At 50.0% G+C, this 23,540-nt stretch overlaps 1 protein-coding gene across 15 annotated transcripts in view; it reads right to left on the bottom strand.

Annotated features, from left to right (window-relative positions):
* Nucleotides 1–8,631: 8,631 nt before the first annotated feature.
* The window catches only part of LOC120948849 (protein groucho), a 184,716-nt gene continuing 169,807 nt past the window's right edge, over nucleotides 8,632–23,540 (bottom strand). For 7 of the 15 annotated variants that reach the window (XM_040365623.2, XM_040365630.2, XM_040365631.2 and 4 more), the window contains 9 exons: nucleotides 15,131–15,334; nucleotides 14,944–15,045; nucleotides 14,160–14,216; nucleotides 12,902–13,081; nucleotides 12,564–12,811; nucleotides 12,216–12,465; nucleotides 11,705–12,128; nucleotides 11,431–11,630; nucleotides 8,632–11,341 (listed from right to left, as the gene is read on the bottom strand). In XM_040365623.2, coding sequence (XP_040221557.1) covers nucleotides 11,234–11,341; nucleotides 11,431–11,630; nucleotides 11,705–12,128; nucleotides 12,216–12,465; nucleotides 12,564–12,811; nucleotides 12,902–13,081; nucleotides 14,160–14,216; nucleotides 14,944–15,045; nucleotides 15,131–15,334 — 1,773 coding nt within the window. In that variant the 3' untranslated portion in view covers nucleotides 8,632–11,233. The remainder of the gene's footprint in view (nucleotides 11,342–11,430; nucleotides 11,631–11,704; nucleotides 12,129–12,215; nucleotides 12,466–12,563; nucleotides 12,812–12,901; nucleotides 13,082–14,159; nucleotides 14,217–14,943; nucleotides 15,046–15,130; nucleotides 15,335–23,540) is intronic. The other 8 variants (XM_040365627.2, XM_040365632.2, XM_040365629.2 and 5 more) reach the window with 5 other exon arrangements.

Here is a 23,540-nt window from a genome sequence, read left to right as displayed (position 1 = left end):
CCGGAGTCGTCCGGAGTCGTCCGAAGACGTCTGGAGTCGTTTGGATTCGTTCAGGGTCGTCCGGAGTCGTCCGGAGTCGTCTTGAGTCGTCCACAGTCGTTCGGAGTCGTCCGGAGTCGTCCGGAGTCGTTCGGAGTCGGAGTCGTCCGGAGTCGTCTGGAGTCATCCAGAGTCGTCCAGAGTCGTCCGGAGTCGTCCGGAGTCGGTGTCGTTTGGAGTCGTCTTGAGTCGTCCGAAGTCATTTGGAGTCGTCCGGAGTCGCCCGGAGTCGCCCGGAGTTGTTCGGAGTTGTTCGAAGTCGTTTGGAGTCGTTCGGAGTCGTCCAGAGTCGTCCGGAGTCGTCCGGAGACGACCGGAGTCTTCCAGAGTCGCCCAGAGTCCAAACGGAGTCGCCCGGAGTCGTCCGGAGTCGTCCGGAGACGTCTGGAGTCGTTTGGATTCGTTCAGAGTCGTCCGGAGTCGTCCGGAGTCGTCTTGAGTTGTCCGGAGTCGTTCGGAGTCGTCCGGAGTCGTTCGGAGTCGGAGTCGTCCGGAGTCGTCTGGAGTCATCCAGAGTCGTCCAGAGTCGTCCGGAGTCGTCCGGAGACGACCGGAGTCGTCCAGAGTCGGTGTCGTTTGGAGTCGTCTTGAGTCGTCCGGAGTCATTTGGAGTCGTCCGGAGTCGCCTGGAGTCGCCCGGAGTTGTTCGGAGTCGTTTGGAGTCATTCGGAGTAGTCCAGAGTCGCCTGGAGTCGCCCGGAGCCGTCTGGAGTCGTTGGGAGTCGGCTGGAGTCGTCCGGAGTCGCCCGGAGTCGTCCGGAGTCGTCCGGAGTTGTCTGGAGTCGTCTGAGACGTCTGGAGTCGTTTGGAGTCGGAGTTGGCTGGAGTCTTCTAGAGTCGTCCGGATTCGTCCGGAGTCGTCCGGAGTCGCCCGGAGTCGTCCGGAGGCGTCCGGAGCCGTCTGGAGTCGTTGGGAGTCGGCTGGAGTCATCCGGAGTCGTCCGGAGTCGTTTAAAGTCGGAGTCGGCTGGAGTCGTCTGGAGTCGTCCAGAGTCGGAGTCGTTTGGAGTGGGAGTCGGAGTCGTCCGGAGTCGGAGTCCTTCGGAGTCGGAGTCGTCTGGAGTCGTCCAGAGTCGTCTGGAGTCGTCCGGAGTCGTCTGGAGTCGTTCGGAGTCGTTCGGAGTCGTTCGGAGTCGTTCGGAGTCGTTTGAAGTCGGAGTCGGCTGGAGTCGTCTGAAGTCGTCTGGAGTCGGAGTCGTTCGGAGTCGGAGTCGTCTGGAGTCGTCTGGAGTCGTTCGGAGTCGTCCGGAGTCGTCTTGAGTTGTCCGGAGTCGTTCGGAGTCGTCCGGAGTCGTTCGGAGTCGGAGTCGTCCGGAGTCGTCTGGAGTCATCCAGAGTCGTCCAGAGTCGTCCGGAGTCGTCCGGAGACGACCGGAGTCGTCCAGAGTCGGTGTCGTTTGGAGTCGTCTTGAGTCGTCCGGAGTCATTTGGAGTCGTCCGGAGTCGCCTGGAGTCGCCCGGAGTTGTTCGGAGTCGTTTGGAGTCATTCGGAGTAGTCCAGAGTCGCCTGGAGTCGCCCGGAGCCGTCTGGAGTCGTTGGGAGTCGGCTGGAGTCGTCCGGAGTCGCCCGGAGTCGTCCGGAGTCGTCCGGAGTTGTCTGGAGTCGTCTGAGACGTCTGGAGTCGTTTGGAGTCGGAGTTGGCTGGAGTCTTCTAGAGTCGTCCGGATTCGTCCGGAGTCGTCCGGAGTCGCCCGGAGTCGTCCGGAGGCGTCCGGAGCCGTCTGGAGTCGTTGGGAGTCGGCTGGAGTCATCCGGAGTCGTCCGGAGTCGTTTAAAGTCGGAGTCGGCTGGAGTCGTCTGGAGTCGTCCAGAGTCGGAGTCGTTTGGAGTGGGAGTCGGAGTCGTCCGGAGTCGGAGTCCTTCGGAGTCGGAGTCGTCTGGAGTCGTCCAGAGTCGTCTGGAGTCGTCCGGAGTCGTCTGGAGTCGTTCGGAGTCGTTCGGAGTCGTTCGGAGTCGTTCGGAGTCGCCCGCAGTCGCCCGGAGTCGTTCGAAGTCGTTCGGAGTCGTTCGGAGTCGTCCGGAGTCGTCCGGAGTCGGAGTCATTCGGAGTCGTCCAGAGTCGCCCGGAGTCGGAGTCGTCCGGAGTCGCCCGGAGTCGTTCGGAGTCGTCCGGAGTCTTCTGGAGTCGTCCGGAATCGTCCAGAGTCGTTTGGAGTCGTCCGGAGTCGCCCGGAGTCGTCCGGAATCGTCCGGAGTCGTCCGGAGTCGTCCGGAGTCGCCCGGAGTCGACCGGAGTCGTTTGAAGTCGGAGTCGGCTGGAGTCGTCTGAAGTCGTCTGGAGTCGGAGTCGTTCGGAGTCGGAGTCGTCTGGAGTCGTCCGGAGTCGGAGTCATTCGGAGTCGTCCAGAGTTGGAGTCATTAGGCGTCGTAGTCGTCTGGAGTCGTCCGGAGTCGTCTGGAGTCGTCTGGAGTCGTCTGGAGTCGTTTGGAGTCGTCCGGAGTCGTCCGGAGTCGTTCGGAGTCGGAGTCGTTCAGAGTCGTCCGGAGTCGTCCGGAGTCGCCCGGAGTCGCCCGGAGTCGCCCGGAGTCGTTTGGAGTCGGAGTCGGCTGGAGTCTTCTGGAGTCGTCCGGAGTCGTCTGGAGCCGTCCGGAGTCGTCCGGAGTCGTCCGGAGTCGTCCGGAGTCGTCCGGAGTCGACCGGAGTCGTTTGAAGTCGGAGTCGGCTGGAGTCGTCTGGAGTCGTCCAGAGTCGGAGTCGTTTGGAGTGGGAGTCGGAGTCGTCCGGAGTCGGAGTCCTTCGGAGTCGGAGTCGTCTGGAGTCGTCCGGAGTCGTCTGGAGTCGTCTGGAATCTTCTGGAGTCGTTTGGAGTCGTCCGGAGTCGTCCGGAGTCGTCCGGAGTCGGAGTCGTTCAGAGTCGTCCGGAGTCGTCCGGAGTCGCCCGGAGTCGCCCGGAGTCGTTTGGAGTCGGAGTCGGCTGGAGTCTTCTGGAGTCGTCCGGAGTCGTCTGGAGTCGTCCGGAGTCGTCTGGAGTCGTCCGGAGTCGTCCGGAGTCGTCCGGAGTCGCCCGGAGTCGACCGGAGTCGTTTGAAGTCGGAGTCGGCTGGAGTCGTCTGGAGTCGTCCAGAGTCGGAGTCGTTTGGAGTGGGAGTCGGAGTCGTCCAGAGTCGTCCGGAGTCGTTCGGATTCATCCAGAGTCGTCCTGAGTCGTCCGGAGTCGCCCGGAGTCCGAACGGAGTCGCCCGGAGTCCGAACGGAGTCGCCCGGAGTCCGAACGGAGTCGTCCGGAGTCGTTCGGAGTCGTCCAGAGTCGTCCGGAGTTGTCCGGAGACGTCCGGGGAGTCGTCCGTAGACGTCCGGAGTCGTCAGGAGACGTCCGGAGTCGTTTGGATTCGTTTGGAGTCGTTCAGTCGTCGTCCGGAGTCGTCCGGAGTGGCCCGGAGTCGTTCGGAGTCGTTTGGAGTCGTCCGGAGACGGAGTCGTCCGGAGTCGTTCGGAGTCTTTCGGAGTCGTCCGGAGTCGTCCGGTGTCGTCCGGAGTCGTCCGGAATCGTCTGGAGTCGTCCGGAGTCGTTCGGAGTCGTCCGGAGTTGTAGGCGTTCGGAGTCGTCCGGAGTCGTCCGGAGTCGGAGTCGCCCGGAGTCGTCCGTAGTCGTCTGGAGGCGTTCGGAATCGTCCGGAGTCGTCCGGAATCGTCCGGAATTGTCCGGAGTCGTCCGGAGTCGTCCGGAGTCGTTCGGAGTCGTCCGGAGTCGTCCGGAGTTGGAGTCGTTCGGAGTCGTCCGGAGTCGTCCAGAGTCGTCCGGAGTCGTCCGGAGTCGTCCGGAGTCGTCCGGAGTCGGAGTCGTCCGGAGTCGGAGTCGTCCGGAGTCTTTCGGAGTCGTCCGGAGTCGTCCGGAGTTGTCCGGTGTCGGAGTCGTCCAGAGTCGTCTGGAGGCGTTCGGAGTCGTCCGGAGTCGTCCGGAGTCGTTTGGAATCGGAGTTGGTCGGAGTCAACATGAGTCGTGTGGTTCAATGTGCTTGTGATCAGACATTTTCTTTCGTTGTGTTTTTTTGTCTCTTACTTTGCGCGTGCACTTCCTTTAGAAGCCGTCCTCAGCCGACTCCAGATGATTCCGGATGACTCTATCTGCTGCCGATTCTGGATGACTCCAGACGATTTCGAACGACTCCAACTCCGGGTGGTTCTGAACGACTCCGGACGACTCCGACTTCCAACAACTCCGGGCGACTCCAGACTAGGCTTGGGCAATTTGATTCTTTTCAATGAACGCGTGCGATGTAGTTCGTTCAGTATGATGAACTGAACGCGTGCGGTAGGTCAGTCGCTCAATTGGAGCTAAGTACTATTTATTAAAATATCATGTTTAATTTTATCGAGATTTTAATGCAAGAACAGAAAGTTGTTGCTTTTAAGGCTGCATTATTAATTATAAATACTGTCAGTCCAAGATACGCGGTTTATGCATAATTAGGTAACTAAGTTTTTACATTAAACCATTTATGTATCACAATTCATGCAGAAAATTTGAAAATTTCTGGTTTTTAAGAGGCTCTCAAATTTTTGGTAAAACAGTAATTTATCTTGCATTTGAGAATCCTTTGAGCCAATTATACTAATTGCACACAATAACTTAGAAAACGTAGCTCGAGAACAAACTGTATATACTTAAGTTGATTTGTAACGAAAGCTGATCTAAACGAGTAAAATATACAAGCTTTCTATTTTATGTTGCTGTGCGCTTAACGAGTTCTTTTTGTGCGACTGAACTAACTGAACGCGCGTGCGGCAGTGTGCGTCAAGAGTTCTTTTTGTGCGACTGAACTGACTGAACGCGCGTGCGACAGTGAGCGACAAGAGCTCTTTTTGTGCGGTAGTGTGCGACTGACCCCACTGAATACGAGTGCGGCAGTGTGCGACTGAACTAACTGAATGCGCGTGCGGCAGTGTGCGACAAGAGCTCTTTTTGTGCGGTAGTGTGCGACTGACCCCACTGAATACGCGTGCAGCAGTGAGCGACCGAACTAACAGAACGCGCGTGCGGCAGTGTGCGACAAGAGTTCTTTTTGTGCGGTAGTGTGCGACTGACCCAACTGAACACGCGTGCGGTATGTGTGCGACTGACCCAACCGAACATGCGTGCGGCTGTGTGCGAATGACCCATCGGCTATGAGTGTTCTTTCTCACTCAGTATGGGGTCAGTGTGCGGCAGGAGTTTTTTTTTGTGCGGCTGTGTGCGATTGAGCAATCTGACCACGCTAGCAATATGTGCATTCTTTCTCGCGCAAAGTGCGATCGATCTTCTTGTGTCGTTGTGTGTGACAAATTCTGCCGACCCAAAACGAATGTTTTTTTTCGTTCAGTCTATGACACCGACAGTTATCTTGCATCTTGTTCAGAGCACATTTCAGTTAGTTCTGTATGCGTGCGGAAGACCTACCCGTTCACTTTTTCGCGTGCGGCGATCAACCGCACACTATAATGAACTGAGTGTGCGGCATAGGTCTCGCACAATTGTCCCATGCCTACTCCAGACGTCTCCGGACGACTCCGACTCCGGGCGACTGCGGACGACTCCGAACGACTCCGAACGACTCCAGGCGACTCCGGGCGACTCTGAACGACTCCGGACGTCTCCGGACGCCTCCGGGCGACTCCGAGCGATTCCGGACGACTCTGGGCCATTTCAAACGACTCCGAACGACTCCGGATATTGTAGCGTGGACCTACCTTCCGGAGTCGATTCCGAATTTATCGGAGTCGGATCGGAGCCGACTCCGGATTTTTGCCAATTTTACCCATCACTCTTAAGGACACTACACTTAGGCCATTTTTGGCAAGTAATATTTTCTTAATAATTCAATTATTATCGGCCAAACTTCTATTTAACTCATTTTACTAAAGCAATCCTGCTACATTTGAGAAAAAAATTAAAATTTCCAAAAATGTTACAAGAATAATTGCAAAAATTGATTCATACTCCGGACAGTTTTGAGTTCATGTTTCAAATTACGGACGGTTTGATTCGAATTCCGAACAGCCTCAAAATTTCGTCTATTCTCGTCAAATTAACACTTTTTTAGTTTTTAACTTATTGTATGTTCTAAATACCCAATTCTGAGTGTAGGAGTCACCTAGACCTACAGAACGACGGTCTAAAAAACAACGGGGTTTGGGTGCTGCTTTTCTCTTGTGGTCGTAGAAGCATAGAACCGAATAAGAGGCGAATGAGGGCTAATTGGCTCCAAGTCTCTATAAAAAAATAGAACCGAAGATAAAAAAAGATAATAAATCTTACTTCGAATTCCGGACCGAATTGAATATTGAGTTTGGATGAAATTCAGAGCACAATTTGATAAAACACTGCTATTTTCACGTTTATAACCGTTTGTGCAATATATTCTGATTTATTTCTATGCACTTCAAAACGATTAGTAGGAATTATCGAAGAAGTAGCACTGGCATCGGTTTGAAGCAAAACTGCTAAGAATGCTTCTGGTGGTGAACTGACCGACAGAACATATTTATTTACTGTGTCATCAGGGCCTACTAGGGGTCAGACACGTATTAATTGATTCTAGTACATCATGACGATCATCTAAAAATTTAAAGTGGAATCGCCAGGGTCAAAATATAAAGAAGTTAAATAAAACTTAATGAATGTCCGGAATTTGAAGTATAACGGAACTTTGTTTCAAGCTCGTTATGTTCAACCACCAGAGAGAAAAAGGAATTGTTCGGCGAAGAGTGCAGACGAGAACAATGCAGCGCGCGTCCGCATGCTACTGCATGAAACTCGTCAGAATGAGGAGAACTACAGACGACTAAGGAAACAGCAAACCCTGCTCTTCTAGGCCAAACGGTGCTGTTTTGAAGAGTCAGACGAACAGCTGCTGGAGCAGCAAGTACAGTTGGGGGACACCCGCTTGTTCTACAGGAGATTGAAGGAGGCACGTTCTAAAACCGCAATATGTCGGGATGCGGAAAGAAATCTCCTGACGGACGAGCGGGAGATGATCGAAAGGTGGAAGTGCTACTACGAAGGACATCTGAATGGAGCAGAGGCAGGAGAGGCTGGCGCAAGTGGCAGAACAAGGCAACTACCACAGCAACAGCACAGCAGTTACAACAGCGACAGCATCGGCACAGACGACGAGGTGCCCCCGCCATCTCTGGATGAAATTGCCAGCGCCATCAAGCAGCTTAAGAGCAATAAGTCTGCCGGCAGCGATGGATTGGCGGCCAAGCTCTTCAAGATTGGGCCGGAGAGGCTTACCGTCGAAATGCATCAGCTGATCGTGAAAGTCTGAGAGCAGGAGGAACTACCGGAGGAGTGGAAGCTGGGTGTTATTCACCCTGTCTACAAAAAGGGCAACAGGCTGGATTGCTCGATCTTTCAAGCCATCACAGTCCTGAATAACAACAGTCTTGAGTGCCGCCTACAAGATCCTGTCCTGTCCCTGTCCTGCATTCTTCAGACTTGCGCCCCTTACTACAAATTTCGTTGGCAGCTACCAAACTGGGTTTGTTGGAGGCAAATCCACCACCGACCAAAATTTCACTCTACGGCAGATCCTCCAGAGCGCCAGATCCCTACACACCACCTGTTCATCGACTTCAAGGCGGCTTACAACACCATAGACCGGAATGAGCTATGTAGCATCATGCAGCGGTACCACTTCCCTGGGAAGTTGATCCGACTATTAGAGGCCACCATGAAGTGCAAGGTGAGAGTAGCGACGTCGGAATCGTTCGAATCTCATAGGGGTCTGAGGCAAGGTGACGGACTCTTCTGTGTGCTCTTCAACATCGCCCTGGAAGGTGTCATTTGAAGCGCGGAGCTAGACAACGACATCCGTGGCACGATCCTCTACCGTTCTCTCCAATTTCTTGGCTTCGCAGATGACATCGACATCATCGGCAGGACATCAGCGAAGGTGTGTGAGGCGTACACCCGACGAAGACGAAGAATCTGCTTGCCGGAGACTCAGATCAACTGGGAAGCAGTGTATAAGTTGAGTATAAGTTGAGTCGAGGTAGTATAGAAGTTCTGCTATCTCGGGACGGTCGTTACGAAATGAACCACGAGCTTGCTGAGCTGTACGGCGAATCAAGCATCCTGACGGTGGCGAAGGCTGGCAACAGGATACGATGGCTGGGGCAAGTCATGAGGATGCCGGACTCATGCCCCACCAAGAAGGTGTTCGACAGCGACCCCCAGTTCGGCATAAGGCGCAGGCGAGCACAGCGAACTCGATGGTTGGACCAGGTGAAGCGAGATCTGACGGAGATCGGGTGTCTACATGAATAAGAGGTTTCAGTCGTAGACTGAGCATCCTGGAGAATGATTGTTGACCGGGCCATGTCACATCGACGTGCTCTATCGTGAGAGAGAGAAAGATGAGGTGTTCAAAGGTCATAATGTAATCTGAATCATCATGTTGGAAGACAGAGAGAAAGATGTTCAACCACATGTAGGTCCAACAAAACACTTTGTTGACCATTTCCGGACATCATTGACCATTTCGAGTTTAACCGTGTCAAGACACAGTATTGATTTACTTACCCACATTTGCTTCGCACGAAGAATTTGGCAAATTCCATTTTCTCATTTCTTTCAAATTCACACAACAGATATACGACGCATCAATGATTAATAGTTTTTCGGTTTTCCATTTCTAAAAATATTCATTATGTTTCTCCATTTTCTCACCCCCTCTACCCGCGCTCCTACTGCTGCCTTCAACGTTCGTTCTGCCTTCACAGTGCGCTTCATTTCTACATCTTTCGCTGCTCTAATTTAACACGCTCGTCACGCCACCTCCTCACTCGTCCAGTAAATTGGCTCGTGCCTTGGATGGAGAGTGAATGGCAGAACACACTTGAAGCAACACATTTAGGGTTCATCAATCAAACAATAAATGCTGTTTTCATCGAATGTCATGCCTCTTATCCCCACCTTTCGCTCGTTTCAGACAGGTGAGATGGTTTTAGATAGTGTGTACTTAAGCTTGTTTGTATTTACTTTGAGTCAATTGCAAATGAGATTTCGGCCTGTTAGAGCAAACATTTAGAACTATATTTCCGTGTTGATAGTGTCCACAAGAGGGACACCAAAGGAAACGGAAACGGTGTTGGCCATGCTGGCCGTTTATGCGAAACGACACAGACAGGCAATAAATTAAGTTTCCAAACTTTCTTTGATGCTCTCAATAGAATCATCTTTGTGTTTTAAACTGTTTAGATTAGCCATTTTTGACTCTTTCTCTCGCTCCCGTCCCATTATCGGTACATGTCGATCAAAATGCTTTTTGAATCAAAAATAAGTATATATCAATTCAACCATTCAATGCAGCAGTGTTTGAAAATTTAAACGAATTTTGTGTCCTTTCCTTTCTCTCTTTCCTGTCAGTGTCTCTTTCTGTTGTTCCGTAGTTAAACACAACTAACATAAACAATTAAGCGATCATACAATCTGTTTCTTTTTTTCTTCTTCTTCTTCGGCAGCATCGCGAATGTTTCCTTCTGCTTTGTTGCCTAGTATGCTGCGTCTTTCTAAACCAATTTACCTAAACCGTTGCAACGTTTTTCACACGGTTTGCTCTGCAACAGGCCAGCGGCGTTGGGTGGGAGGGAGGTGGTGATTTTGGGGAGTGGGATGTTGGGATGTCCATGTGTGCACAATACACGGAGTGTGGTGAGCGAATGTACGAACTCGTACCACACACACACACACACGCGCCATTGCCGCTCACCGTTCCGTCCCGGTCCGGCTGAAACCGCTAAGAATGCGCTCGAAAGGGCTCAAAATACTGTACACAGAGCTATGAGAGGGATTAGAATGTTAATTATTATGTGCAAATGTATGCTTCCTCGCTACTAAGCAACTGGATTTGTTGTTTCGCCTACTATATGCAAACGATCACACTTTTCCTCGCGCCCCCTTCCTCCCGCTATACACAATTTGCCGGCCGGTCTTTCTACCCGGCTGGCCCTCCCTCCGCCCCTGGAAGGAGGATTAATTTTTACATTTTCTTTTGTTTTGTTGATCTTTTACTCCCTTCTTTCTTCTTCTTCTGTCTGCTTTCATGCACACATACACACACAACGCATTCTTTCACTCGAGTTTTGTTTGACACTGGTTGGGGATACGATTTGGTTCATTTCTCTATTAAGATGGGGAAGAGGTGGTGGTTTCCGTTTTTATTTCTTCTGTTTTGTTGTTTTGTCATATTCATTTTTATATGTGTTTTTTTCTTTCTTGTTGCTCTTCTTCTACTCTTTTTGCCTTTCCTTTCATCCTTTCAAATTCAAACTGTTTGTTTCAACAACTAGACGATGCGCTTTTACATCTCATTTCATATGGGATTATCCTGTTTTTTTTAATGTGCTTCCTTCAGATTGTTTGTTTTTTTTTACATAATGCACGTCAAGTTCTTCACTGTGACTTCTTGCTGTTGGTTGTTCAGTGTTGCCGATTACTAACTTCTTCTGCCTTCTGTTTTCAGTTTTACCTTTGCTACCTACCGCACTTAGACACGCTTAAGTTACTTACTATTTACTTTGTGATTCTGCTTCTTCTTAGCTTAAAAGCTACCGCTTTTTCTCTCGCACTTCTGTCTCACTTCGCCTCCTTCTCATATACACACACATATTCCCACGCCCGAACACACACACACACACACACGCGCGCGCACACATGCAGCATACAATTCACATCTTATTACATGATTAGAAATCTAAAAAACAAATAATTAACTGAGATAGAGCGAATGCGACACTTATATGTAGCCACCGCTTTCGAAGGGCGCCTTTTTGCCTTTTATTTTTGTGTGTGTGTGTCATGTGGTGGGTGGGTGGGTGTTTGATGCTGTGTGTCTGCTATCCTTTCCTTTGTACATAGTAGCAGCTTGAATGCATACGCGCTCACATGTGCAATTGACGTTATGCATTCCTCTACGTCGCGTTTGGGCTTGGGCGCTCCCTCCTCCCCCGATTCACCACGAACGGCCGTTGTTCTTCCGTCACATTTAAGTCACTTGATGTGTTGCCCGTGTGTGGTAGTTGATTCGTAGTGCCCCGGTGTGTTTCACCATTATTATCATGAATCTGCGACAGAAGCGGCACAGAATGGATCAATCTCTAGGACGCACCACAATACGAGGCGAGTTCCTTTTTAGCCGGCTGGATGTTCTATACACTGTCGCAAAATACACACACAGACAATTCCTCAACAAACGGGTGGTGGGGGCCTTTTAGTAGATCACCTCGTACACGGTTGCTTTCTTATCACCGGAGCCAGTGACAATGTACTTGTCATCGGTCGAAATATCACAACTTAGTACTGACGAGGTTTCCTTTGACTGTTTGGAAGACAGCAGAGGGAGAAATCGTTCAATTAGAATCGTTACCATAGCAACGGTTGAAGGAGGAGTTGGCGCTGAAAACGTACCTGGAAAATGCTGGCACCGTAAGGCGTACGCCATGCGTTCAGCAGATTGTCCTTTCCGGTCGAGACGAACCATTTGCCACAGGCGGCGAACCGCAACGACAGCACGCAGCTCTCGTGCAGATGCAGCTGATACTTGTCCTGCTTCGTGGCGTGTAGTACCTCCACGTGCGAGTTCTCCATTCCGACCGCTAACCATTCGCCTGTGTTTGGATGGAAAAGAGACGTGTGTTGAGACTGAACCCACTGGAGCGGCACACTGCACACCAAAACTTACCCGTTGGACAGTAGCCGAGGGAGAAGATTTGTGAGCTAAAGTCATGCTGCTGCAGCTGGCGACCTTCCCGCAGATCCCACGAGCGGACCGTGTTGTCCAGCCCGCCGGTCCACAGGCGCGACCCGTCCGGGCTGATGTCGATGCAGGACGCACCGTCCGTGTGGCCCTGGAACTGGCGCACCAGCGTCTGGTTGTGCAGATCCCACACGGCAATGTTGCCGTCGCTGCAGCACGAAAAGCACACCTTCGAGTCGGGACTGATGGCGAGCGCGTAGCAGGCAGGTGCCGCCGACGTCAGCTCCGCCTTTATCCGGGGCGTCGGGCTGGCCAGGTCCCAGATCGACAGGTTCGACGCTTCGCCCCCGACGATCAGCGTTCGGCCGTCCGGGAGCAGCTTCACGGAGCGGATATAGTTGTCTCGCTGCTGCGAATTATAACCAACCGGCCATTAAAGGGGCGGGTCTGCTGGCGCGAAATTTGCCGGCGCAACGCCGAAAGCGAATCCACTTACCAGACAGTCCAGCTGGCTGACGGGGCTCTTGTTGCCCGGCTGCGATATGTCCCACACCTTCACGCAACCCTTGCCGCCGGTGTAGACGTACTTGGTCGGGTTCGAGATGGTGACCGCGCACACGACCTCCCCGTGCGAGAGGGTGTTGATTTGGCGGGCGTGTCGCGGAATGCCGGGCCCGGTAAGGGCGTCGGCCGGGAACGGGACGGGCTGCGGGGCACCTTCCCCGTTCATATGGTAGGAGTAGGCACTGGAATGGAGGGGGGGGGGGGACAAAAGGGGACCAGTTAGACGGTGCTCAGTGGGAAGCGGCATTCCAGCGGGTGCTGGGGAAGTGACAATACTCACGGTTTTCCGCTCGACACGGGCAGCGCGATACCGTTGGTGCGGACGTGACCGTGAGGATCGAAAGGCATCGGAGGCCGACCATACGGGTCGGGCGGCGGTCTGGCGTACGGGTCCGACGGTCGCTGATATGGCGAGGGAGGATAGCCGGCGGCTGGCGAAGGTACTACGGCTTTCGGGACACCGCCGGGTGTGGACGAGTTGGGCGTGGGGACGCGGGCCTTCGCGCCGGGAGTTCCTGGTTTATCGAGCTAGAAGGGTAGGGTGGGGGAGAACGAAACGAAACACGATAAGAGCACGGATCGTCAGAAAGAAAGCGGGGTTCGTCGCTTGTTGCTTACATCCTTCGTTTTGAGGCTGGGCGTTGATCGGGACGAGCTCGAGCCAGAGCGGGACGGGGGTCGATCGTTGGCACCCTTCAAACTGCTCGAGCCTGCCTTATCGCTGCCATTCAGCCCGATACTGTCCCGATCGCCACGATCCGACTGATGGTCGCCGTTCGGCCGGGGTGACGGTGAACCCTGCAGGAGAGGAACAAACGTTCGAGAATTGGAACCAGCGGGGAAACACACACACACACAAAAGCTCTTCGCTTAGCGAAAATAAGCATTTACTTCTAGCATAACACACGGTTTGCTGGGAACCACACAAAAAATGGCAACGAATACACAAACTGGGAAGGAAGGTACACCCTACACAATGATACAATGTAAACACAACTAGAAACACAACAGCTTCTACCAGGGAGGGGACAGGCAGATCGAACGCAAACGACGACAACGGATAACAGGAATGTGGTGTCTGTATGTGTGTGTGATTGGTGGACTGGAATTGGTGTGTATTGGATTACTTTGTCTACAGATGTTTCTAATACGGAAGATGTTTCTAACGATGGTAGGAGTTTAATTACAAACTGCAGTCGATGAAGGTAACTAGTAACGATACAACACATGTGTAGGGTAAGGCTAATCACATACAACTAAATGGGAAATGACGACAGAAAGAAGACGAATGAAGTACGAAATAAACTAAAATAAAAATAAAAATGCAATCTAAAAGGACGATGCAGCAGAGCATGGGAGTCGTATGAACGAGATGGTTGAGCCAGGGGAAAAAACAAACAAACAAACAAAAAAAATAAACAAACGATAAACATACGACAAAACAAAGCTAAAGACGCTAAACAGCTTGCACTAGCACTCACACACATACACACACACTAATAAAGGACACAGCACGGTGGGAGGGGTGGCACGGTAGTGATGGTGACAAAGGAATGATGAGCAACCAGGACTTATCCTTTATTCTTAATCTGACTTCAACCAAATCAAATGCTACTGAGTTTAAATTTTGCGCTGGTGAGAGTGTGTTTCTTGACTTAAACATCTCGCTCTCGCTCCCTGTCTCTCTCTCTCTCTCTCTCTCTCTTTCTCTTACTCTCTTTTCGGTCATACAAACTAGAATGCGCGCCACGTTAATTCGAGCGAACGCAAACCTTACACGTACACACACGTACACACACGTACACGCAAACACACACGCACACACGTACAAACACGCTCACACACACACACACACACACACGCACACAACCCTTACCGTTTCGTTCGCGACGTCCACCACTAAATCCTGATCACTTTTCTCACCATCACTTTCCTGCAAAACAATATAGGGCAAACGGTTCAATACTCGGGTCAAACTGAGAGAATTGAGAGGGAGGGTACGGTTGGACGAAAACGGCACAAGGTGAGCAACGAAAACTGGGCAGGACACTACTACCGAGGACGAGGACCACATAACAGCATGAAATCAATCAAACGGGGTGTAGCATAAAAAGCTTGTGACCATCAGGCGCGATCATTTTAGGTTGGTGATCGACCATTTTTTAACATCATTCTGTCTACTGTTTTGTTGCAAAATTTAAGTTCATTTTGTATTCCTTTAAATAGGGTGTACATTTTGGGAGTAATTTTGTAGACTTTTCACAGGCTTCTACATGTTTGCAATGTTTTTTTTTACATTTTACAACAATCTTTGTAACATATAGAACCTGCGCAAATGGTTCAGCCTTGATATATTTGCAAAGAAAACGGTTAAAGAGTTAAATGATTAATGCTTTGTGTGCGTGTGTGTGTGAGGATTGTATCATACTTGCAACCATACGAGCACAACACACAACGGAACGCATTGTACGCATTTAGCGCACAAAAAAGAAAGAAAGAAAAAACGAATCTTAAAAGCAGACACAGACAAAACACACGCTCTAAGCACACCCTCCTCCTCTCTTCTGACTGAGCTATGATGCTGCGGGGAAAACGGGGGACGACACGCATATATGTTCGATCCTAACAACCTCTCCCGGCACGCGACGACAGCTACTTACGTGGTTAAGCTTTTCCTCTTTCCGCCGCTTTGCTTCGCCGTCCAGCTCGAGGGGTGATCGTGGTCGATACTTTTCCCGATCCGCCGGTGATACGGAGTTGCGCTGTAGAATGGTTTAAAGAAGGAGAAAAGGCACACTTAGGTTCGTCCGCGCTGGCGGAATGGAAATCACGCTCCGCAACACATACCATACGCTCCTCAGCGGAGGGTCCACCGAGCGGCACTTTCAAGTCCTCCCGGTGCAGATCGGGCGGTGCCTTCAGCATACTTTGCGGCGCTCCGTGCGGCAAACCCATCGGGCCACCGAACGCGGTCAGTGGGCCGGCGAGGGCTCCGAGCCCCGGGATCGGTTGCGGCGGTCCGCCCGGTATCTGCTGTGCGTGAATCTGCTGCTGCGCAAGTGGACGCAAAGGGGGGGTGGTTGAGGTGTATGTGTGTGTTTTTTTGTTAGAGAAAGGCATGGAAAAGGTGAGGGAAGAAAAGAGACAAAACACAATTAGTCGATCACAGCTGCACGTTGCATTGCGAATGCGGTGGTGATTGTGGCGGTGGAAGAAGGAACAATGTGTGACACACAATCGGAGAGGTATGGGTGGGGGGGGGGGAGATGATGGTAATTAACGTTTAACGCGAAGTAGAATGAAAATAGAGATGCAAAGGCAAATGGAACAAAAAACGAGCAAACCAAAAAAGGGAAAAAAGTCTGACCAAAATTGACTACCATTTAAAGCACACCTGACGACAACACACACACACACACGTTTGATTGAGTGATGTGAATGGGAATGTGAAATGAAGATTCAGAAAGCAACCCAATCCAACCCCCCACGTAACTGTCATTCCGGAAGCATGCACACACACAGCTGTTTATTACACGGCATACAAACATACACAGAAACATACAAACATCATGCTGGGCCCCCCAAGTCCCATGAACGTGGAGTGAGGATCGTGTGTGGAGGTGGGGGAACTGGGGGGGGTTCAATGGTAGTGTCGGTCGGGAAGCAGTAATTATGATATTTGAGTGATTTAATTAAATTGTTATAATCATTATGTGCGCATTAACGTCAATCGTCTGTATGTGGCGCGCGCCACGGTTGGTCAGTTGTGTGTACTGCCCAGGGATATACATACACACACACACAGGAGGTATTTGTTTGTTCGCCTGCACCTGGGTGGGTGGACGGTGTGGGTTAAAGTCTGTTTGGGCCTGCAAACCGATCATGAATAATGACCATTCCCAACACAAACAACACCAACAGCATCAGAGCGCAGCAGATGGCAGTGTGTTTGTGTGTGTGTGTGTGTGCCTCGGAATGCAACGGAACTTCCAACGGTGCGGAAAGGTGTGAAAATAAATATTTATTTTCCGTCCCGGCACACACACACCCCCTCGTGCAATCTCCCCCACACCACAGAGCCACCCTCTTGTCAATGGTTTGATTTTTGACCCTTTTTTAAAGCAAACTATCACGTGTACAAGATAAAAAGGCATACACATTATTAAACTGGTTAGCACAATGCGGATACAACAGGATGCTGTGACACGAGTCTGGCCTGTACTGGGTGAGTGTTAACTTGTAAATGGCGAATGGCGAGGTTGTCAACATGAAAAAGACAAAGTAGTAATGTTATTTTAAAAATAATAAAAATAAACACATTGAAATACATGATATTGCAAATTAAAATATCTGAAGTAAGGCGATCGACTCAAAGTGTCATCGAAAATAAAAAGACAACTTCACAACAGGATTGTGGACAATTGTCTAATTAAATTGGACATAGTAGCTTACAGCTTTGGGGCGGTCCCGTTGTACAGTCGTTAACTCGAACGACTCTATAACACGCCCGTAATGGGTTCAAGCCCGGAATAGAACGTCCCCCTGTAGTAAGGACTGACTATACGGCTACGTGGTATTGAATAACGTCTTGAAAGCCTGTATAGTAGGCCGGCATGTCCGCGTAGGACGTTTACACTAAATAGAAGAAGCTTACTACATCATCTGACGTGTGATCAACGTAGACAACGGTGTCTATTCAAAAATACAATTGTTATAAACAAATGGACAGCTGTTTATTGGACTGGTAAACCCTGTAAGGAAGGTTTCACAATACTAGTCAGTTTTTTTACATGGATTTTGACAGTTGACGACTGAAATCATCACAGAAATCCACACGCCAAACAAGCTTCATTTTTGAGCTTAAAAATGTACTAATGTAAAAGATGTATTATAAATTGTAAAAAAAGTTTACCAAAAAATGTAAACAAATACTGTCTTGTTGCAGGCATGGAAAATACAACCCAAATGATAAATATTGTTCCACTGACAGGCTAAAGTTTCAGACATAGAACATTCACCTAACATAGAAATCAGGACATAAATATAAAAAAATGACTCCAAATAATGTTGCCCCAACCGGTAACTTATCGTTTGATGCATTAAACTTCACAATTTTGGAAAATATAACAAAAAACCCTATATTTTCATTTACAAGCTAGTTTTATAATTTGTTTGCTATTATTGCATCGACATGTCGCATGAAGATATCCTCAGTCTGTGCGGTTTCCAGTGCGCTATCAATTTGTCCCGCTTCCGATCAAACACTGATTACGTTACTACAAACTTGCTGTGTTCGGTGGTGTTTGCTTTCACGCGTCCCGCATTTAGGCAACAAAATATAAAAAAGGACCGGGAAACAGGTGTGGTTTTGGCCAGCAGGTTCAAATAGTTTACGCAGGCATTAGCACACCCAATATAAACGCGCGTTCACGTTCAGTCGCATAATGCAAAATGGTGTGTTGGCGCGCGTTGGGCCGCGGCTGGTACGGGTACTATCCCCGCTGCGGTTTTGAGGTTTGGCGCTAGCCGTGGAAAACTGTTTGTGGCTGTTTGTGTGTTTTCGTGCGTTGTGCGGTTTTTGTACCCTGGAATGGGCCATTGGACACAAAAGGTTGTGTTCGATTAGAGGAGGTTTCAGACAGGTGGAAAGGATTAAATGTCTTGCAACACACAACGGGTTTGCGGTTTTTGTGCAAATCGATTGATCGGTTGGGTGGGGAGAGAGACAGAATTGACGGTTTTATCGCCACAGAATGGCGTTTTTTTTTCTTCTGTGAAGTGGAGGTAAATAGATATGAGGTTGTTGGGTGTGTTTTTTTGCTTGTAATTTTATTTCATGTTGGGGGCATTGTAATTAGTGTGCATTAAATTGAACTGCGGGCAGAAGTTCACACACAACCCAACACTTCCGAATTACTACATTATTTCATACTATCATATGCAATGAAATTATTAAGTAAATCTCGTTTAAACAGTTTAAATTGCCATTTTGAAGGAAAAACTAAGAACACTTTTCATTTTAAAAGGTCGAAAACCCGTTTTTGCACCTACCATTCCCCATCCAAACCCATAACGGGCTCGTTTTCCGTTGCAAAAACCATACGCTATCGTCCCAGCGTTTTTTGTTTTTGTGAGCAAAAATGAGCAACATAACAGCGAACTCATAAAGCTCTGGCGCGCAACAATGAATCATTTATTCGTTGGGGTCCTCCCCCACGATGCAGCAGTTGCACAACACAACCACCCGCTACCATCGCGTGGTAATACTTGTCCCCGCTTGGAGTGCCAGCTTCAAGAACGGCTGTTGAAAATGTAGAAGAAAAAATATCCTTCAACGCCTTCAATGAAAACATTCACCTTGCATCCGGGTTGGGAGGGTGGTTGGTGGGTGCATTTGTCCGTGCTCGAATGGCGTGGAAATTACTGCTGTGCACCTCACTTTTCTTGAACGAGGGGTTTTCCGGTTTTCCACCGTCCTTTTGGATTTCTTTCGTTCGTTTTTTTTTGTTCGGCTCCAACTCCCTAACGACATCGTCATCAGCATGTTCTCTTGCTGATTGTGTGTGAGAAAGAGAGAGAGGGGCCAGGCAGGAAACAGGGGCAGGACAAAAAGCGCCAGCCCAGTGTCGAAGTTGGAAGGAGTTTTCACGCGAACGAAACAAAGGACATGGACACCACTACCACCAGTGGCCTCCTCTCCAGCCCAGAAGTAGTTGCCTTCTTCTCGTTGGGGGCTTTGTGCTGGGCGATGAAAGGCACTCCACTACTCGACGACGCGAGCAGTAAAGCCATGGAGTGGAGAGAGCCAAGCATAATGAAATATGAACTCGGTATTGGACCGGAAGCGGTTTGCTGCTACTGCTACTGCTGCCCTTTTAGCCCTCCCACTCCCCAGTGCCCGGTGGTGTGGGTGGTTACGCTGATGATGACGACGAGGAGGCCCCCACGACACGAGAGAGGCAAACGGAGAGGCAGACATGAGAGGCAGGGAGAGTTTTAATTGGAAGGAGACCTTTCCACTCCGCTTTCCACAATCGGGGATTCTCGTTAAGCGCGCAACGGTTGTGGGGGGGGGGGAGGAGGGACGTTGGCTAGGGACCAACGAGGAGGGAGAAAACTTTCGCAGTCATTTACAAACGATTGCCGCACACGTCCGCACGAAATACTTCCAGCGGAGGTCAACCGTGTGGCGCACTGTGGGTTTTGTAGGGCTTTGCTTGGGAGGTCGACACGAGAAGAGCATGGGGAGGGTGCGTTGGGAAAACGGCCGTTTGGTGTGACGGGCCAAACACCAGGCGGCGACGTACCGGCGAGGCGCGTTGGCGTTTATTTGCGTTTATGTAGCAGGAAATGGTTCAAATTAAAATGAATTACAGCAAACGAAGCACCCACAGCGCGAACCCACAATGGTCGGTGTAAGTGTGTGTGTGTATGTGTGTGTGTTTGTAGGTGCTGGTGTGAGAAAAGGCAAAGGAAATTACGGCAAATAAAGTCGACGAGCAAAGGCGGGAACTTTAAGCGCCAACTTTACACGGACACGGCGGCGGCGGCAGGAGAGTTTACTTAGCTTCGCGACCCAAAAGGGGAAACCCTTTGGAAGGGGTAGGAAAAGGGGGATCAATGGTTTGTGGGATAAATACTGTGCGCTCACACCAACAAGCAGCAGCGGGAGGAGCGACCGATGAATTTCTGTAGCGAATGAAAAGGTCAATAAGTGGAAAAGTTCTGCAGCCATGATGTGGATTTGCGTTCGGAAAATTCGCTGAACATTATTACTTTTTCCTTTCCTTTCTTTGTTTTTTTTTGCAATATATATTTGCCATGTAAAACATCGATAAGGTGCTTTTATAATTGCTTCCATGTGGATGGACATAATTATCCTGTGCCGCAAAGTATCGCAAAATCCTCAATTTACTCTACAAATAAAACAACACAACAGTGCTGCAGGCAAGGCAAGGCAAGGGCTAAGGCAATCAACAATACAAAACAAGTTAAACAACATTTCGCTGCTTTATACTCACAACAACACATCACGGGTTTTAACAATTGTACACTGTCACGTACGTCACCTCTCCCGCGACCCTCACCCCTCCATCCATTGGGCCACTTATTGTTCGGAAAAGGCTCGGGCCTGGTTTGGTCGCCCCAACACACACACACACTCACAGGACAGCTCGACAAAAGGAAAAACCACAACCCGGTGTGGAAAACATATTAGCAGTCGTTTACGTTTTTCTCGCCCCCTGAGGGTAATCCAAACCCGTGTGCGTGTGTGTGTGTGTGTACGTGGGCATTCTAGAGTGGGTGTCGGGGTGGTGGTGTGTATGTGTGCCAAAACCACCGTTTCGTTTTAGTTGGCAAACATTTCACAATTGATACCCTTGGTCACAGAGTTGTACCGAAGTTGTACAGAGCAGTACCAATCCAATATCCACAGAAAGGAAAGCAAAGCTGAAAGGGGAACGGGGGTGGAAGGTGGCAGCAAAAAACACTTTACCACCTTCCTTCCTCGCATTCAAAACGGTTCAAATGGGTAAAGGAAATGGCGGAGGGTTGCGGGGTCACGTTGGTCGGTGCAGAGACCGGGGCAGGGGGACCAGTGGTTTTGCCGAGTTTTATAATGCTTCTGATTGTGGCTCTCGCCTGCTGCTGTTGCTGCTGGAGAACTGGTGGAATTTGGCCTCCCCACACATGCTCCGCCACCTTCATCTCTATGCCGTTTCCGTAGCTTGGCATGTGCGGGGAAAAGGGAACGATAAACAACCATATTTTACATCAACTACACAATATCACCCCCCTATGAGGGAGAGGGGTGTGTTCCGAGCGGATTTCAAGCAGGGTTTCGGGCAAGGGGAGTTAGTTTATGAATGCGTGTACATAAACGGTCGATTTGGTCGGGAGTCGGGGGGCAGTGGGTGACTGTGCTCTCTCACACTCGCTCTCTCTCTGTATCATTGTTTGGCTTTATTACACACAAACAGAACCGCGCACGGAGGAGACGCATTCGGCTGTCGGTGTGTGATGGAGCTGTGTGCTGTGTCCCCCGTGCCCCGATATTTTACCATTCGCTCGAACCTGGTAAGGATTAAAACCTCAAAAGCGGAACTGTATGGCGACACACACGAGAGAGGGAAGGAAGGTCCTTCCTGTCGGTTCCTCCTCGACTGATAAATGTGATCCCGTTAGGATTGAACCCCACCACTCCGGTGACGAGAACGGAAGGATAAGGTCAGAGACACCGGGGTGGATGAATACAACCGAGTTGAGGATAATAGGATCCATGGTGATGGTGGGTAGACCACCCGAGCGCATCCAGGACAAACTGTTCTGGTGGGCAGCGTAAAGGAGGACAGTAGCGTCCAGCACTAAGTTGCCAACCACTTTCTATTTCACTTTGACTCGTTCTGTTTTCGTTGTCTCTCCTCAAACCCTCATCGGGCGGGCTCCCTCTCTCTCTCGTTGTTTATGATTCGGTTCATTTGTGTAAGCACGCTTTACCGATGGAACAAACTACTACCAGCAGCCGTTTCACCCCCACCACCATCATACTCCCGCTTCGCTCTACCGAGGAGAGGGAATGGGACGGTATAACAAACTTTTTCACCCGTACACCGGTGTGGCGGTGGTCGTGGTGGCGTAACAATAAACTGGTAACGTGTGGAAAACTGTATCCCAACACTCCTGCCCGTGTGCAACATTGCGTGCTCGGAATTAGTCCGGAAGGAAGGAAGTGGAGTGGAGTGGCTCGGAAATGGTGGTGGATGAGGGTGCCGCCGCGCGTTAATGCTGCCCCTGCCCGACTGACTGACTTGCCGGTGCCAATGGTGGCAGTAGTTTGTTGTGGTGTTTCAATGTTGTTCAGCCTAATAACAGGACACACGTAGCAGAGCTACTCTGGGTGAGTGTGAGGTAAGGGAAAAGCGCAAAAGAGCAGCACCCAATCTACATATACACACACATGTACGCGCTCAAACAAGGGGGTGGAGTTTGAGTGAAATTAAATAGGATGATTATATTAAAATGTGGTTATACGATTATAATTATGCTAGCAATTTAGTTTACGACCGGGACCGGGAGGGCGCGCAGTAGCTGTGTTCCGGTTGTGTGACACGTGAGCAATAGCAATAGGGAGGTGTGGAGGTCTGAGGTGTTGTGTGTTGGCATTTGGGTGGTATTTTACACTGTTTTTCTTCTTCTGCTAGCTGCCTTACACGACCGAAACAGAACACGCGCGCACCCGATGAAGGTAAATTAGAGTTTTGGCTAGTTTGAGGAAAACCACAAATTTTCACCCAAATCTCCGCCCCCCCCTTACTCCGCGCAAACAGGATGATCGAATGGAACATTTCGCCCTACAGGATTAATTGCCGGCACACTACTACTACTACTACCACACTGCTAATACTATCCAACAAAAGTCGAGAGATAACAGGACGGGTTTTTCGATGGGCGAACGAGCGGCGAGTGATAGCATCGAAACTGTTCGACTGAAACGCAAAACGATACAAGGGCCAAAAGGGTGAAGCTTTTCGCCATTTCCCCCTTTTCCTGCTTCACTCTATTGGTTAATAATCCGTTGAGTGGGGGAAACACACACGTACACCGGAACATTTCCACACACCATCGCGCGCACAACACAGGTCTCAGTATAGGTGGGCAACCAGCTGGGTAAATGTTTTACTACAGCACACGCACCCACACACACACACACAGACTAATGTTTTATGACTGGAACCGACCTCGATGATGGGTTAAGCGACCTTTACCTCGCACCCAGCGTAGCAGCAGCAGCAGAGGAAGTGCTCGTGGTGTTGGTTGCCTAACCACCATTGCTTCCGGCGCCGGAATGATGATATTACTGCCATTAGTTTTTCTCGCTTGGATGCGTTTCACTGTTACAGCAGCAAGCGTGGGTGGCTAGCTGGGCGACGTAATGCTGGGATAAGTTTTTCTCGTTTTCTTGAACACTTTATTCAATTCAATTCCAATAGGGATTTGCGCAGAAAGAGATGGTACAGACTCATGCTGTTCTCAAATGACGCGTGCAATTTCATGATTGACGTTATTGTTGTCTTTGAAAATTAAGTCAAATTTTCTATGTAATTGGCACAAACAGTCCATCGAAAGTACGCCAATTGGCCAATTGGTTTCACAATGTGTCGCACGATTGCAATTAATCTATTTATTTATCGTGCGTGTGATAATAGTCGCGTGCGTGCGTGCAAACTGCGGCAGAGGAGGGGTCGTACCAAAACCC

Source organism: Anopheles coluzzii, chromosome 2 (genome assembly GCF_943734685.1).
Source record: "Anopheles coluzzii chromosome 2, AcolN3, whole genome shotgun sequence".
NCBI lineage: Eukaryota > Metazoa > Arthropoda > Insecta > Diptera > Culicidae > Anopheles > Anopheles coluzzii.
Note: the sequence above shows the minus strand (reverse complement) of the source record. Positions and strands in the feature narration are given on the sequence as shown.